Source organism: Psammomys obesus, unplaced genomic scaffold (genome assembly GCF_907164565.1).
Source record: "Psammomys obesus unplaced genomic scaffold, mPsaObe1.curated_primary_1811, whole genome shotgun sequence".
NCBI lineage: Eukaryota > Metazoa > Chordata > Mammalia > Rodentia > Muridae > Psammomys > Psammomys obesus.
This window is the reverse complement of record NW_026591597.1, coordinates 32,260-45,875: the sequence shown is the minus strand read 5'-3', so window position 1 is coordinate 45,875 and position 13,616 is coordinate 32,260. Positions and strand designations below refer to the sequence as shown.

The 13,616-nt window shown below is 44.7% G+C and overlaps 1 protein-coding gene across 1 annotated transcript in view; it reads right to left on the bottom strand.

Annotated features, from left to right (window-relative positions):
• Positions 1-945: 945 nt before the first annotated feature.
• The window catches only part of Itk (IL2 inducible T cell kinase), a 40,971-nt gene continuing 28,300 nt past the window's right edge, over positions 946-13,616 (bottom strand). Inside the window, exons 9-17 of the mRNA XM_055610714.1 lie at positions 12,717-12,799; positions 11,126-11,259; positions 10,675-10,749; positions 8,417-8,588; positions 6,999-7,215; positions 5,632-5,696; positions 5,428-5,546; positions 3,027-3,184; positions 946-1,272 (exon numbers count right to left, since the gene is read on the bottom strand). Of these exons, the coding sequence (XP_055466689.1) occupies positions 1,201-1,272; positions 3,027-3,184; positions 5,428-5,546; positions 5,632-5,696; positions 6,999-7,215; positions 8,417-8,588; positions 10,675-10,749; positions 11,126-11,259; positions 12,717-12,799 (1,095 nt within the window). The 3' untranslated portion in view covers positions 946-1,200. The remainder of the gene's footprint in view (positions 1,273-3,026; positions 3,185-5,427; positions 5,547-5,631; positions 5,697-6,998; positions 7,216-8,416; positions 8,589-10,674; positions 10,750-11,125; positions 11,260-12,716; positions 12,800-13,616) is intronic.

Here is a 13,616-nt window from a genome sequence, read left to right as displayed (position 1 = left end):
CACTCGGGGCAGCTTGTCTGCCTTATCAAAGGCCAAGTTCACTTTCTGTAAAACGTGAATACTGTGTCATTGGGTTAGTATGAACAGGGATTCTCCAGGAATGGCTTGTACTCAGGGTATATGCAAGTCACCTGTGTAAATGCCAATCAACAGCTTGTGCCTTTCGGAAGTACCCCCCAAGGCTTGACTCTATTTCCTTCCACATAGTCTGAGCAGGAGCAAACTCCTTTTGCTAGGCTCTTGAGAGCTTTGACATCTCAACCTTAAAACTGCTAAACCCCTATGGCCCAAGAGAACCCCAAAGTCTCAAGGCCACATGACAAGCACAGTGCTGCCCTCTCTTGGTATAGGTAGGTAGTGCAGAATATATGCTGCTCCTGAGAGGCTGGGGTGATGAATATTTTGTAGACATTGCCTCAGCATTCAGCTCAGAACAGGAGATCTAGTCACCTGTGTGGCTCACTATGAAACTGAAAACTCAAAGCCTTGGTTTGTACCTGTTCATTTCCTACCATCAGAGGCCCTCTCATTCCCGACCACCTTCCGACACCCAATGGTTCAGCCTTGGGGTTTGAATGGGGTCACCCCACTCTATCCACCCAATGGAGCTCACTATGCCCCATCAGAAAGAGATGGCAGTGTGCTCTGAAGCCTCGTGACATCCGGTTCTGGCACAAGCTGCCACTTCACCTTAGAGGTTGGCAGGAAGCTGTGGCTGACAGCCTCACAGTAGTAGAACTCTGGTTTAATCACCTCTTGTATTTCTTAGAAAAAAAAAAATGAGGCCTCCCACTCTTTCATCCTTAAGTGGGGATACTGTCTCATTGGGTCAAATAAAACATTCGACCTATGCTTAAAATAATAATAAAAAGAAGAATGTGGCCTATGTCTGCCTCTCCCTGTTGCTAAGAGGGGAAGAAATGCTTCTGAGAGCGGGCGATGGAGCTTTGAGTACAGGGTATGACAAGAGGCTGGGGTGGGTGGACAAAGACACAGCTGCTGCTGTGGTGCAACCGTCGGCTCGGTGGCTGGCCCTCCAGTCTCTTCTAGGATGCCGCAGTCGTAGCTGCATAGCGCCTGGCACCAAGGTCCAGGGACCTGTGGGGGTCCTGGGCTGGTGGCAGCCCTTCATGCTCTGGAAAAAAAGGATGCTGTTCCTTCAGTCAGGATCCACGGCTGTGACTGGTCAGTGAGTCCCCGCTAAAGCCCTGATTCTGCCATTTCAGCCAGGTGACTTAACAGCTGGGAGAAGGGGGGCCGGTCTTCTGGTTTCTGGAGAGTAACAAAGAGATCTCCGTGAGTTCCTCATACCAGCGCGTCCCAGCTAAGTGCAAAGCAGACCCGGATTCAACAGCAGCATCCTCTCCAAGTTTACAATATGATTCCACACAGGCTGTATTGGAGGCAAGATGACCTTACTGAGACCAGCTGACCTAGTTTTAAATTCTCAGCCTCTCTCTCTCTCTCTCTTTTAATGAGGATCAAACCCAGAGCACATGTAACTCTGAGCTATATCCCTAGACACTTAAATCTAGCTGTGCCACTCGTCAGTTATGTGACACTGGACAGATGGCCAAGCCTCTCTGAACACCAGTTTTCCCACTTGTAAAATGGAGATAAAATCTAGTTTATAAGATGATTTTGAGAATTAAGTAAGTCATGCACAAAATGTATCCTAACAACACTAAATAACAAAAAAGGAAACGTGTGTTTAAAGCTCATACAATATGTATGGGATGTATATGAGGAAAATATAAAATTCTGATAAATCAGAGATGATTAAAATCAACACTAGTGTTAAGTTCCAAGACAGCCAGAACTATAGAGAGAACCTCTGTCTTGGAACTCCCCAAGCCTCACCCCCCCCAAAATTAGCTAAAAGCAACAACAACAACAACAAAATCATTGCCAAATAAATACCAGCTATTAATATTCTTTCAGTATTCAAGATTTCTTTCATTGAATAAGATGTATTTTGTGGTCCTGTTTATCTTTGTACTTTTTTGTTTCTGGTTATAAATTCTGTGGGAATTTACAGATTACGTGCTATTTAACTGTCTTATAAATCAAAGAAAGGAGGTTCAGAGGACTGTCCAAGCTTAACGGTAAAAAACTGTTAGGACTGAGACCATACTTGCCTCTGCTGAACTTTCTGAGATTCTGCCTTGCTGTTCTTCAATAATCTGAGGGTCTTTAAAAAAGACTATCCCACTTATGGGTACATGTTCAGAGAAAATGATGTCAGTATGTTAAAGAAATACATGCTTGCCAATGTTTTTAGTGGTACTTTTCCCAATAGCTGAGATACAGCTTAGGTATCCAGCAATAGAACTTTAGTCAACACAATGAACAGATAAAAAAGTCATTACACATATATGTATACATACATATATAATGTAAAATGAAATTTTATTTGGTAAAAAAAAGAATGAAATCTTGTCATTTGTTGCAACATGGGTGAAACTGGAGGATGTGACATTGAGCGAAAGGTCAGACACAGAGAGACTCTCATATCCTCTCTCATATGTGGAAGCTAAAAAGGTCACTGTGAAAGTGGAACAGTGATTACCAGAGGCTGGGGAGGATGTGAGGAAAGAGACAGGGAGGAGAGTGGATAATAAGCATGAAAACACAGTCTGATAAAGGAGAATGTTCTCGTGTTGGACAGCCCAGGGAGAGTGCAGTCCACTGCCTGCATTTCATGAGCGCCTAGAAGGGAGGAGCTCAAAGGCTCCAAGCATGACATAATGATGAGAAGAAATGACTTTACTAGATGACCCGCACATTCAGCACACATTGATCACCCATACATTAAGTACACACTGATCACTGTACATTGCAATATCATACTGTACTTCATATGTAAGTATAACAAGAACCTAATTATACATATACAAGTGTACAAAGTCCTGCCTGTTTACTATGGTCATCCTTGGTCCCCATCGTCCTAGGACATGCTTTTTCCCTGTGAAGGAGGCCCTGAAGATGTGTATTACGATCCAGGGAGAGCCTCCTGGTGTACTGACCTCCTTCCAGCAATGATTCATGATCTGGTAGACATGGGGGGAGGCCAGGCGGGGCTTGTATAACCGAAAGCCAGTGCTGATGTCTTCCACGACCTCGGAGTTGCTTCGGTTTTCGTATGGGATTTTGCCTTCGCTGAAGACTTCCCACATCAGCACACCTAGAAGCAACAGTGAGAAGAACAGAAGCTAAGGGTAAAGTGCATCAAAGAGACTCGGACCTACCGACAACAGAGGCCTTGGAGAAGTGCAGCATCAGGCCCTCTGGAGGCTTCTCAGGTCTTCCCTTAGTTTTTTTCATTGATTGATTGACGGTTCTATTTTAAAAGATTTATGTTTTATTTATGTGTGTTTGTGTGTGTATGAGCATAAGCCGTGTGTTTGCATGTGCTGGAGGAGTCTACAAGAGGCCACAAGATCTTCTGGAGAGGTTGTGAAGTGTATACAAGCAAATGAATTTATGTCTAGACTTGGCTTTTATTTCTAAGCACTCTCTCTCTCCCTTCTCCTCCATAGCTATAAATACATACACATATATGCAAATATCCCCAAATCTAAAATCTAAACCATTTTTAGTGTCAGGCATTTCATATATGGAATCTTAGTTTGTACTGTAGAGACTGAGAACAAATCTTTTCATAGTGTTTCCCCACCTCTGCCTGCCTCTGCTTCCCAAGTGCTGGGATTAAAGGCATGTGCCGCTAAGCTCAGCTGCTTGCTCCTCCTTCCTTCCTTCCTTCCTTCCTTCCTTCCTTCCTTCCTTCCTTCCTTCCTTCCTTCCTTTCTTCCTGTCTTTGCTTCCTTCCTTCATTCTTTCTTTCTCCACCCCTCCCCCAACACCCAACAGGGTTTCTCTGTGTAGTCCTGGATGTCCTGGAGCTCTCTAGGTAGACTAGGCTGGCCTCGAACTCTGGGATCCTCCTGCCTCTGCCTCCTTTGTGCTGGTGTTAAAGGTGTGCACCACCATGCCCAGTTGCTGCTACCTGTTTCTGTTCTTCACCTATCTGTCTATCAACCTCCTTCCTGGGCTTTCTTCAAATCACACATCTCAGGCAGGGATGCACTTTAGACTAACCTTCTAGAAAACACAGTAGAATATCCTTGGGCTGACATGCCATGACTTCACAAACTCTATTCTCAGTCTGCAGGTGAAGGTGCAGGTTGTGGCTAGAACTATTAGCATCTTTCTGAGGCCCTGCCTTGGCGGTGTCAGTAGCTCTATCACCAGTGGAGAGATGGCCACACATTGGCCCTACCCTTCCTCCATACTTGTGGACAGTTGTGCAAGGATGTTGCCAGAACAACTTCCGCCAAGTACATTCTGTAACTTCTACTCCATTAACACAGTGTCAGCCAAGCCTGAAGATGGGGGGGAGGGTGAATTAAGGAATAGATCAGAAAGATTCATAATCAATAAGCCCTGGACTCCTGGGATTGGGTATATAAAGTGAAGGGGGTAGTATCACTAGTTCTTGCCCTGAGATATTTGATTTGCCAGAATCTCCCTTGCTTGTGCCCTGGCAAAATTTTCATATGGAATGGCAAAGTCAACCTGAAGCAGTTTCTCTCCACAGTGGCATCTTACAGCCACCATATCAAAGAGGTTATTAGTACACTTTCATGCACACTGTTAACGTGCGGAGTTAGGAGTTAGGAGTTAGGCTGATGTCAGACCCAGCAAGTCATTTAGCCTTTCCCACATGCTAATATCATTCATTCATTCAAGCCCAGCAGCTGTAACTGTGTTTGTTCTCCCTCTAACTCAGTAACTCCTGTTCTCTGGACATAGTGGAGCTTTTGCATGTGTTGGTCCCTCTCAGGGACACAGCTCCATGAATATTTGAATGGAGACATTTGGTCAAGAGTACCTCCTAGAAAGGCCTTTTCAGAATATATAAGTTAAAACAGGCCCTTCAGCCAATAGATAATCTCTGCGCCATTGCTGTTTTATTTGAGTCACAGCACTAACTGACCCAAACTTGGCTGAATCTATCTGCTAGCTTGAGTGATAGTCATCACTCTCCTCTCCCCAAATGTTTAGCTTCAAGAGGGCAGAGGTCTACTCTGACCTGTGTTAAGTAATTAAGTATGGGAATTTGATGTTGGACACAGCTCTGTCCTGCTTTCGAAGGCCTCATATCCAATCTCCTGACTCCTCTCACTTTCCAGCTCACAGTAGCTACCACAAGACTCCTTTCCCACTATTATTTTTAATTAGCTGTCTCAAAGATCTCTAGAAACAAATGCAACAATAAGAGGCCCTTCGAAAACTTCAGGCTGATCTCACACAGGCCCTCAGTGGGTTCTTTCTCCATATAAAGGTCACATAAAGTTTGCATTTGAGAAAGAAACAGCTGTTCCATAGTTCCAGATCACACAGGAGTGGACTCAGGGAGAAACTTACCAAATGACCACACATCCGACTTGCTGCTGTAGCGACTGAAAGAGAACACTTCTGGGGATGCCCACTTCACTGGGAATTTGGTGCCTGTGGAGCTGGTGTACTGATCATCAAGGACAAACCTGGGATGAGATGGGGAGGAGGTCAGAGCACTGGAGGGCTGAGTCTTACTCCTTAGAGTTGGCTGACACCACATCCCTGTGTTACCTGGTCATCCCAAAGTCGGACACCTTGATGACTTGGTTTTCTCCCACCAAACAGTTTCTGGCGGCCTAGAGTAAAGACGGGTAGGTGAAAGAGAAATGAAGCCATGAGTGGATATTTGTTTTTTTTTTTTTTCTGTGTTGTGCGCTGCAGAGACTTACAGGACATTATGCATCGCCAACAGCCTGCTGAGCTAGCTGAAAATTCAGCAAGCTAGATGAATGTGTGAGCCCCTTTATCGGGATGAGGAGTTTATTTTCATTACTGATCATAGCTATCAGAGAAGTCCAGTGCCGTCCAGCCATTAAGTCACTGGGACCCACCTGATGCGGTAGGCAATGCTCACGTTAGGGCTGCCTGCAGAGTCTGCCAAGGGATTAGTATGAATGTGTTCAGAAGCTAATCCTTGTAAAGGTACCCGAACTAGGGAGAATACCTGGCCCCTTTCAGTGTCCCAGAGGGCAGTCTTGGAAGAGTTCTGGGAGACAAGAGACAACCGGTGGGTCTCACAGTTAAAAGTGCCTCTGTGTTCTCATGGGAACTCACAGGAATATTTGTGATCCTCCACCATCAGAGGTTCTCAGGCTGACTCTCAGGTCATATAGTGCAATTTTAGTAAAAACAAACAAACAGACAAACAAACAAAAACCAAAACTGAGTGTCAGCTCAAGTGCCCATCAGTGAGAGAAGGGGTAAAGAAAAGGAGGTGTGTATAGACCTCCTTATAGACCATGTATAGACAGTGGGGTTTTATTCAGCCATAAGGAGGATTGAGACATCATTTGCCGGGAAGTGGGCTGGAACTGGGGGTCATCTGGGTAAGTGAAATAGCTACCCTTAAGGATAAACAGCATGTATTTTTCCCCCTCACATGCAGGATCTGGATTTAAAATCAAATAAAACATGCAGGTAGAAGTGGAACTATTTGGGAAGAGGAAGGTGCCAGTGAGATCAGGGACAAGAGACGATATCGAAGAGTTGAATGTGATCAAAGCATATGATACACACATAAAAAAAAATCATGAGGAAACCCATTACAGTTAACATAGGCAAATAATATGTTTTACAAAGCAAAACTGTCCTTGCCCATTTCCTTCATATTTTTCTAGGGGGAAACTGGGGCACAGAGAGGCTAATAAGGAGTAGTTGTAAGTTCTGGTTTGGAAGAGTGTGAACTAAAACTCAGAGAGCATATGTCAGGGAGAGGGTGGGATGTAGCTCCCATCTGAGCGTTCCTGAAGCACTTCTAGGAAGAAGTGACATGTCCCTCTGAGAGGAGGGACATGTCACTTAGTGGTGCTCTCTCAGTCTAAGTAGTGCCACCTTTTAGGGTATGTATGTGGTCCTGTGTCCCAGGCACTTGCTCATACCAGGTCTCTGTGGATGACACACGCCTTCTCCAGGTAGGCCATGCCCTCACACACATCCAGGCACATGCCCAGCAGGGTCTCTGCAGCAAAGAGCCCCCGCTGACTTCGCAGATAATCTGACAGGCAGCCATGCTCCATGAACTCAAACACCAAGCAGATCGGGGCTTGCTCCAGGCACACCCCGTAGAGCTGTACCAGTTTGGGGTGAGAGAGTTTCCTGGAAGAAGAAGACAGGAGATAAAATGACTTAAATTCGGCATTCTAAAAGTGACACACATGTTATGGCACTGAGGTAGATGAGGGTCATTTCATCCAGCACATGGTTCTGAGGACAGAATCAAATCTCAAACCTAAACCAAAGAGGGGCATGGGAGCCAAGGTCTGAGGATAACAGGAAGTCAGCTGCTATGAATGAAGACAGGCAGTGGCCAGTGTAGGCCAGAGCAGAGATGGGTAGTAGAGGAGACTGGAGAGCCTGACTATATAGCAGGTCTTCTAGATCATGCTGAAGAAACCCTCTCTTTGTCTCTCTCTCTCTTTGTGTGTGTGTGTGTGTGTGTGTGTGTGTGTGTAGTCCACAGGTCAGCCATGGGTGTTGTTCCTGAGGCTTTAGTCAGCCTTTTCTTCTTTCTTTAATTTCTCTCGCTCTTTTTTGGAAAACATTTTTTTTCTCACACACTATATCCTGATTATTGTTTCCTTTTCATATATTCCTCCCTTTCTTTTTCCCCTCCCCTCCCATTTGGATCCATTCCCTTTTTCTCATTAGACAAGAAACAGGCTTCTAAAAGAGATAATAAAAACACAACAAGATAAACACAAACTAACACCTCTGAGTTAGACAAGACACAAACAGGAAGAAAACAGGCCGAGAGAAGGTACGAGAATCAGAGACTCACTTGTCCACATACCCAGGAGTCCCATAAAAATGGTAAAGTGGAAGCCATACTATATATATACAGAAAACCTGGTGCAGACCTGCACAGGACCTGTGCCTGCCGCCCTCATCTCTGTGAATTCATATGAACTCTGCTCACAGTGGGATAGAGGACCTTATTTTCTTTTTATGGCACCACATATGTGGTGTGTGTGTGTGTGTGTGTGTGTCATGTATGTGCCTTTCCCCAAGGAGGCTAGACTGGCCAGCAAGTCCAGGATCTGCCCTGTCTCTATCTCGCCAGCATTGGGACTCTAAGCATATGCCATCATGCCTAGAATTGTTTTTTATTATTAATAACGTGGTTTCTGCAGATTGAACTCAAGGCTGGTTATGCAGCAAGCGCTTTACCAACCGAGTCATCTCCTCAACTCAAACTCCCCGTGAGGTAGGATTTTTCTATTGAGGCATGACAACACATCACAGTGGAAATTTACAAACACAGCCCAGAGGATGCCTGCACACCCCTGTTGTAACTCACATCATAACTTCTGCCTCCTCAATAAAGTCCTCTTCTGACATTGCCCCTTCTTGAATGGTCTTGATGGCCACCTTGTCCTTGTTGAGCCAGTAGCCGAGATGCACCAGCCCAAACTGCCCACTGCCAATCTCCTGCACGAAAGTTAGCTCTGAGGGGTGGATCACCCACTTCCCTGGAACAGAGAAAGAGAGGGAGTGCTTTTAGAGCAGGCAATTAATATGGTATGACTCAGAAACATACACAGTCTTCTCTAGCCTCTGGTTACCAAAGCTCAAAGATGGCTTAGACTGTCATAGGTAATCCCTGGAACATAGGATATGTTTTCAGAAATGTCATAATGTGGCAGGAGGGAGCAAGGATAGAAAAGGAAGATGATGTTAAGTAGGCTAAAGAGTATAGGTGAAGGGATCATTACAAGATCCCAACTCTGTTTTTCTTTTCTTTTTTTTTTTTTTTAGCAGCATCTGATCGTAAAGTTTTTATTATGACTTTTTTTTTTCTTTTGAGACCTAATCTTACTATGTAACTTAGGCTGTCCAGAAACTCACCATCTAGCCCAGACTGGCCTCAAACTTGTAATCCTATTGCCTCAGTCTCCAGAGTACAAAGAGACTTGCAGATACTGTGCCTATAAGTTTATTGGCATTTTTTTTTTCCAGAGGAAATTTCTGAGAGCCCCTCTGTGCTCGCAGCACTATGCCTGGCTTTGGAGCTTTCAAGAATGGAGCTTGACGCTATTCATAGGAGCCTTGTACAGAGGCACAAGTGAGCTGTTTCTGGCAGTTTTTTTGTTTTTTTTTTGTTTTTGTTTTTAAGATTTCTTTGCAGTTTTACTTATGGGTATGTGTGTATGTTTGTGTGAACATAAGGCACACAAATGCAGATAATGGCGAGGCCAGAAGAGGGTATTGGATCTCCTAGAGAGGAGTTAGGAGTGGTTTCAAGTTACCAGATGTGGTTGCTGGGAAATGAACTTGGCTCCTTTGGAAGAACAGTAAGCACTGTTAACTTCCCAGCCATTTCCCCAGCCCTGGGGCAGGCTCTTGGTAAGTGTTTAATAAACAAACAAAAGGACCTAAGCCTCAATTTTCCTATGGATGAAATAAGCGGGCTGACCAGATGATCTCTGTGATCCCGTCCAGCAGGACACTTCAGGATACAACAGTTGCTAGAGTAGCCTTACTTTTATAAGGAGGATAATGATACAGGATGCTTTCCAAAAGCATGGCCTTGAAGCAGCCACATGCCTATCAGTCTGAGGTATTGTCTCAAAAGCAAACAGCATGTTGAGTATTCACTGAGTGTCGCACATGCTGCTGACTGGATATGAAGAGTCCATGGCAGTGTTTCTCCATTTATGTCCCTGTCCGCCTGGGTCAGTGCTACCAAGCTACTTGTTTATAATGTGGACTCCAAGGCCACACTCCTAGGGAGGGTTTTGGTAAGCAGTAGGGAGTGTTGTGGAACCAGCATTTTTGGATAAGTGTATGTATGGAAAGATTTTTGATGCACACTGAAGTTTGAGAACCACCAATGCGTAAAAATTAAGATTAGATTAGTCTCCTCTTCAAACAGCACATTTTGGATCGAGGGATGCAGACTGAGATGCCCTTTGGTTCTAGGTAGATAGTACAGGAGGGAAGCCATTTTGGAGGACAGATGGCATATTAGGACCCATGGCCCTGAAGGTACAGGCCCTACTTAAAGGCATTAAGCAAACATTTTTTTTTCTTCTGGTATTGGGGATTTAACTGAGGACCTGACCCATGCTAGACTAGTGTTCTGCCACTAAGTTAAAGGCCCAGATCTGAAAAAAATGAAACAAAATAAAACATATCTTTATACCATCTATCTAGACACTTCTGGATTCTGACAGTTCATAGCTCTTAGAGAAGACCCAAACCCAACAAATTAGATTATAATAAAAGTCCCAAAAAGCAGCTAGAACACAGTGCTAATGGTTTGTTTTCTGACATTTTCTAATAGCACTTAGTAGAGTGCTCTGTATAAAGTAAGTGCTCAATAAATGCCTCATTAATGAGCCTTTCTTTAAAGCCAAAGGACATTGACTTGGTCATACTAAATGTGTTTAGACACACACATTTCTTACACAATTGCATATGATCATTATCCTAACCATCTCTCCAAGTCATCCAAGTCTTTGAGAACAGTTAGGCTAATGGGAAATCCTCTTAGAATTTGTCCTGAACATCGAGGTGCGTGAGCTTTAGCTTAAATGCCCAACATCTACTGCTTACCATATCTTAGCCCCGCTGTGACCGGAGCTTTCTGCCTCCAGGAGCAAACTGGATACCGGAGTCGAGTGACCAAACCTAGGTTGATGGGAAAGCCAACAGCTATGGTTAGGGCTTTGCCATAGCAACTGTTTAGGTTAAATCAGCAGGGAAAGGATGGTATATGAAATAATACTTTCAGATCCCAAAGTTCCACCACTGTTTTCATACGGTCCTTGAGAGGATTCATAACCTACTGGGATAGTGATGTCATGACCTGCAAAGCAGATGTTTCTGGTGGTAGGCATGGGGATCTCTGGCACTTGGAACTTTTTTGTTTGTTTCTGTTTTGGGGTTTTTGTTTGTTTGCTTGCTTTGATTTGTGGCCAGCTTGTGCGGCGTGAAGAATCTTATAAGGACCCTGTCATTTCTTCCTTGTGAGGATCCCTTCCTGGCTTGGTCCCCAAGAACTTACCTCCTCCGTTGTACTGGTGATACTTGATGAGCAGAGGGATGGAGTCAAACACGTACTTCTCAGCCACATAGTACCGTTTGGGGCTGTCGTTTGTTTCTTTGATGTGATAATGTTTTATACAGGGGTTGTTCTCGCTTGAAACAAATGAACACACACAGTCGTTACCAAGAAGCAAAACCGATGCATCAAGGCATCTATTCGCATCAGATTCTCACAGTCTTGGTCTGGAAGCCCTCACCAGGAGGGCGGGCTCACGGTGCTGCAGTGTGAGTGTCAGTCTCAGTATGTTGGCCCTGGGGTTGGTGTTGTGAGAGGAAGCTCTCTGAGGGGCAACGGTGCCAATGTACTGGTGTTGGTAATGCTTCATCCACAGCCACAGAATGCGAGAGAAGCACACTGTACATTCTATCACTGCAAACGGAAACCATCCCGGGGATTCTCCTTCCACCCCAGACTGAATGGCTGTCATCAAGGAAATTGACGACAAATGCTGGTGAGGAGTATGCGTGTGTGTGTGTGTGTGTGTGTGTGTGTGTGTGTGTGTGTACACGCTCGAGTGCGCGCAAATGGAGTACGTGCTTGGGGGAGAACCCTGCAGGTGGGAATGCAAACTAGTATAGCTGCTATGAAAATTAGTATGGAGGTTTCTCAAAAACTAAAGATAGAACAACCATGTGGCTCCAGCTACACCACTCCTGGGTATGTACCAGAAGGACTCTGAGCCAGATAACACAGGGATTTTTGATCACGCATGCTTATGGCTGCACTATTTACCATAGCTGGGGTCTGTCTGTCTATCTATCTATCTATCTATCTATCTATCTATCTATCTATCTATCTATCTATCTATCCATCCATCTATCTAACTATCTAACTATCTTTCTATCTTTCTACATCCTGGAGTAAGTATAGATATCCCTTAACAGAGGAATGGATGAAGAAAATACAGTCCACATATACACTGGAATTTCATTTAGCTGCAAAAGAAGAAACTGGGATATTCACAAGTAAATGGATAGAACTAGAGATTATGATGTTAAGCAAAATAATCCAGACTCAAAAAGACATGTACTGAATGCTTTTTCTTATATGTGGACTCTAGCTATACACACACATACACACATGTACATGGACGCATACACACACACACATACACTCACACACACACACACATGTACTTCCCTCTGGCACACAGGGCTCTCAATATGGTAGGTAGTTTTATTAGCAGATCAAGAACAGGCATTTGTCTGTTTCCACTTCTAGATGAAAATACTTTCTTTCACTCTCTATGTTAACTGGTACGCTCACCAAATACAGGGGCAGTATTTGATGTCTTTAGAACTCTGCCATCAGGCCTGGCCTTAGCCAAGGAGAGGATTTGGTATCCACCCAGCTCTGTCTCTTAGCAAACCTCTTCGGTTCTGCCCTTGAACTCTACTTTAATTTAATTTAATTTAATTAACAGGGGCAGTGGAGGAAGCCATGCCACTGCTAGTGAGGTTCTTCATGGTGCATGAGCAGATCTTGCTGTGCCCAAGCTGGCACACTAAAGCAGTTGTCCCCATTTTTCTGAGCTAGATGAGCACCATACCTTATGATGGCCTTGGTGAAAACAGAGACTGTGTATGTCCCGGGTGTCCTGGAATCTCGGACCATGAACGCTCCTTCTTTACCCTGGATTGGGTAGAAAGAGCGAAAGGTTAGTGATCCAAAAACCAGACTCCTGCACCCAGCTCCATCTTCTTGCTTTTGGAGGAGGAAGCACTGAGTGGCACGGAGCAGACTTTCAGTAGTAATGGCCACCATTTCAATTACACATTGGGCAGTTGTTCATGTGAGGTCCTACCTGGATACACAGACACAGGCCCTCCCCCTTACAGTTCACCAGGCACCGGACTGCACAACTATTTCCCAACCCTCAATGCTGGATGGAGTCTGGATACCATTATCCTCCTTAGTAACAAGGACAGCAAGTGAGTGCCAGAGGGATTAAGTGGCTTTCCCATGGGCCTGCTTAGTGGGGTTGGAGTTTGAGCCTTGGCAAATTCCTCAACCTTTTCTTCCTCGATGCTGCTCTAACCTCTTCTATACTCATGGCCTCAGGGTCGCCATGAGTAACCAGGTAACCTGGAAGTTCCCTAATTCCTGGGTGGGGCTCTGTTTCTCAAGCCCTGCCCACCAAGCTGATTTCACTGAAGGGCAGAAGGAGAAAGAGCAGAGCAGCAGGGTACTAGGAGAGGGGTGGGGGCGGGGTGGGGAGAAAGAAGTGCTGACTATCCTGCCTGCTCTGGTGGAGTCAGCATAAGCAAATGGGCATGCCAGTTCATCCATTCCTGATGGGGTCTGTAAAATCTGAAATGTTTTAAGAACCGCCACCCTTGCTCTTCTCCTACCACTTGTAAACATCTGTAGAGCTTGTTAATTATGATTTACTTAAATTAGAGATTGCGAAGGCCAGAAGTGAAGGTCAGAATTAGACGGGAACCTTATA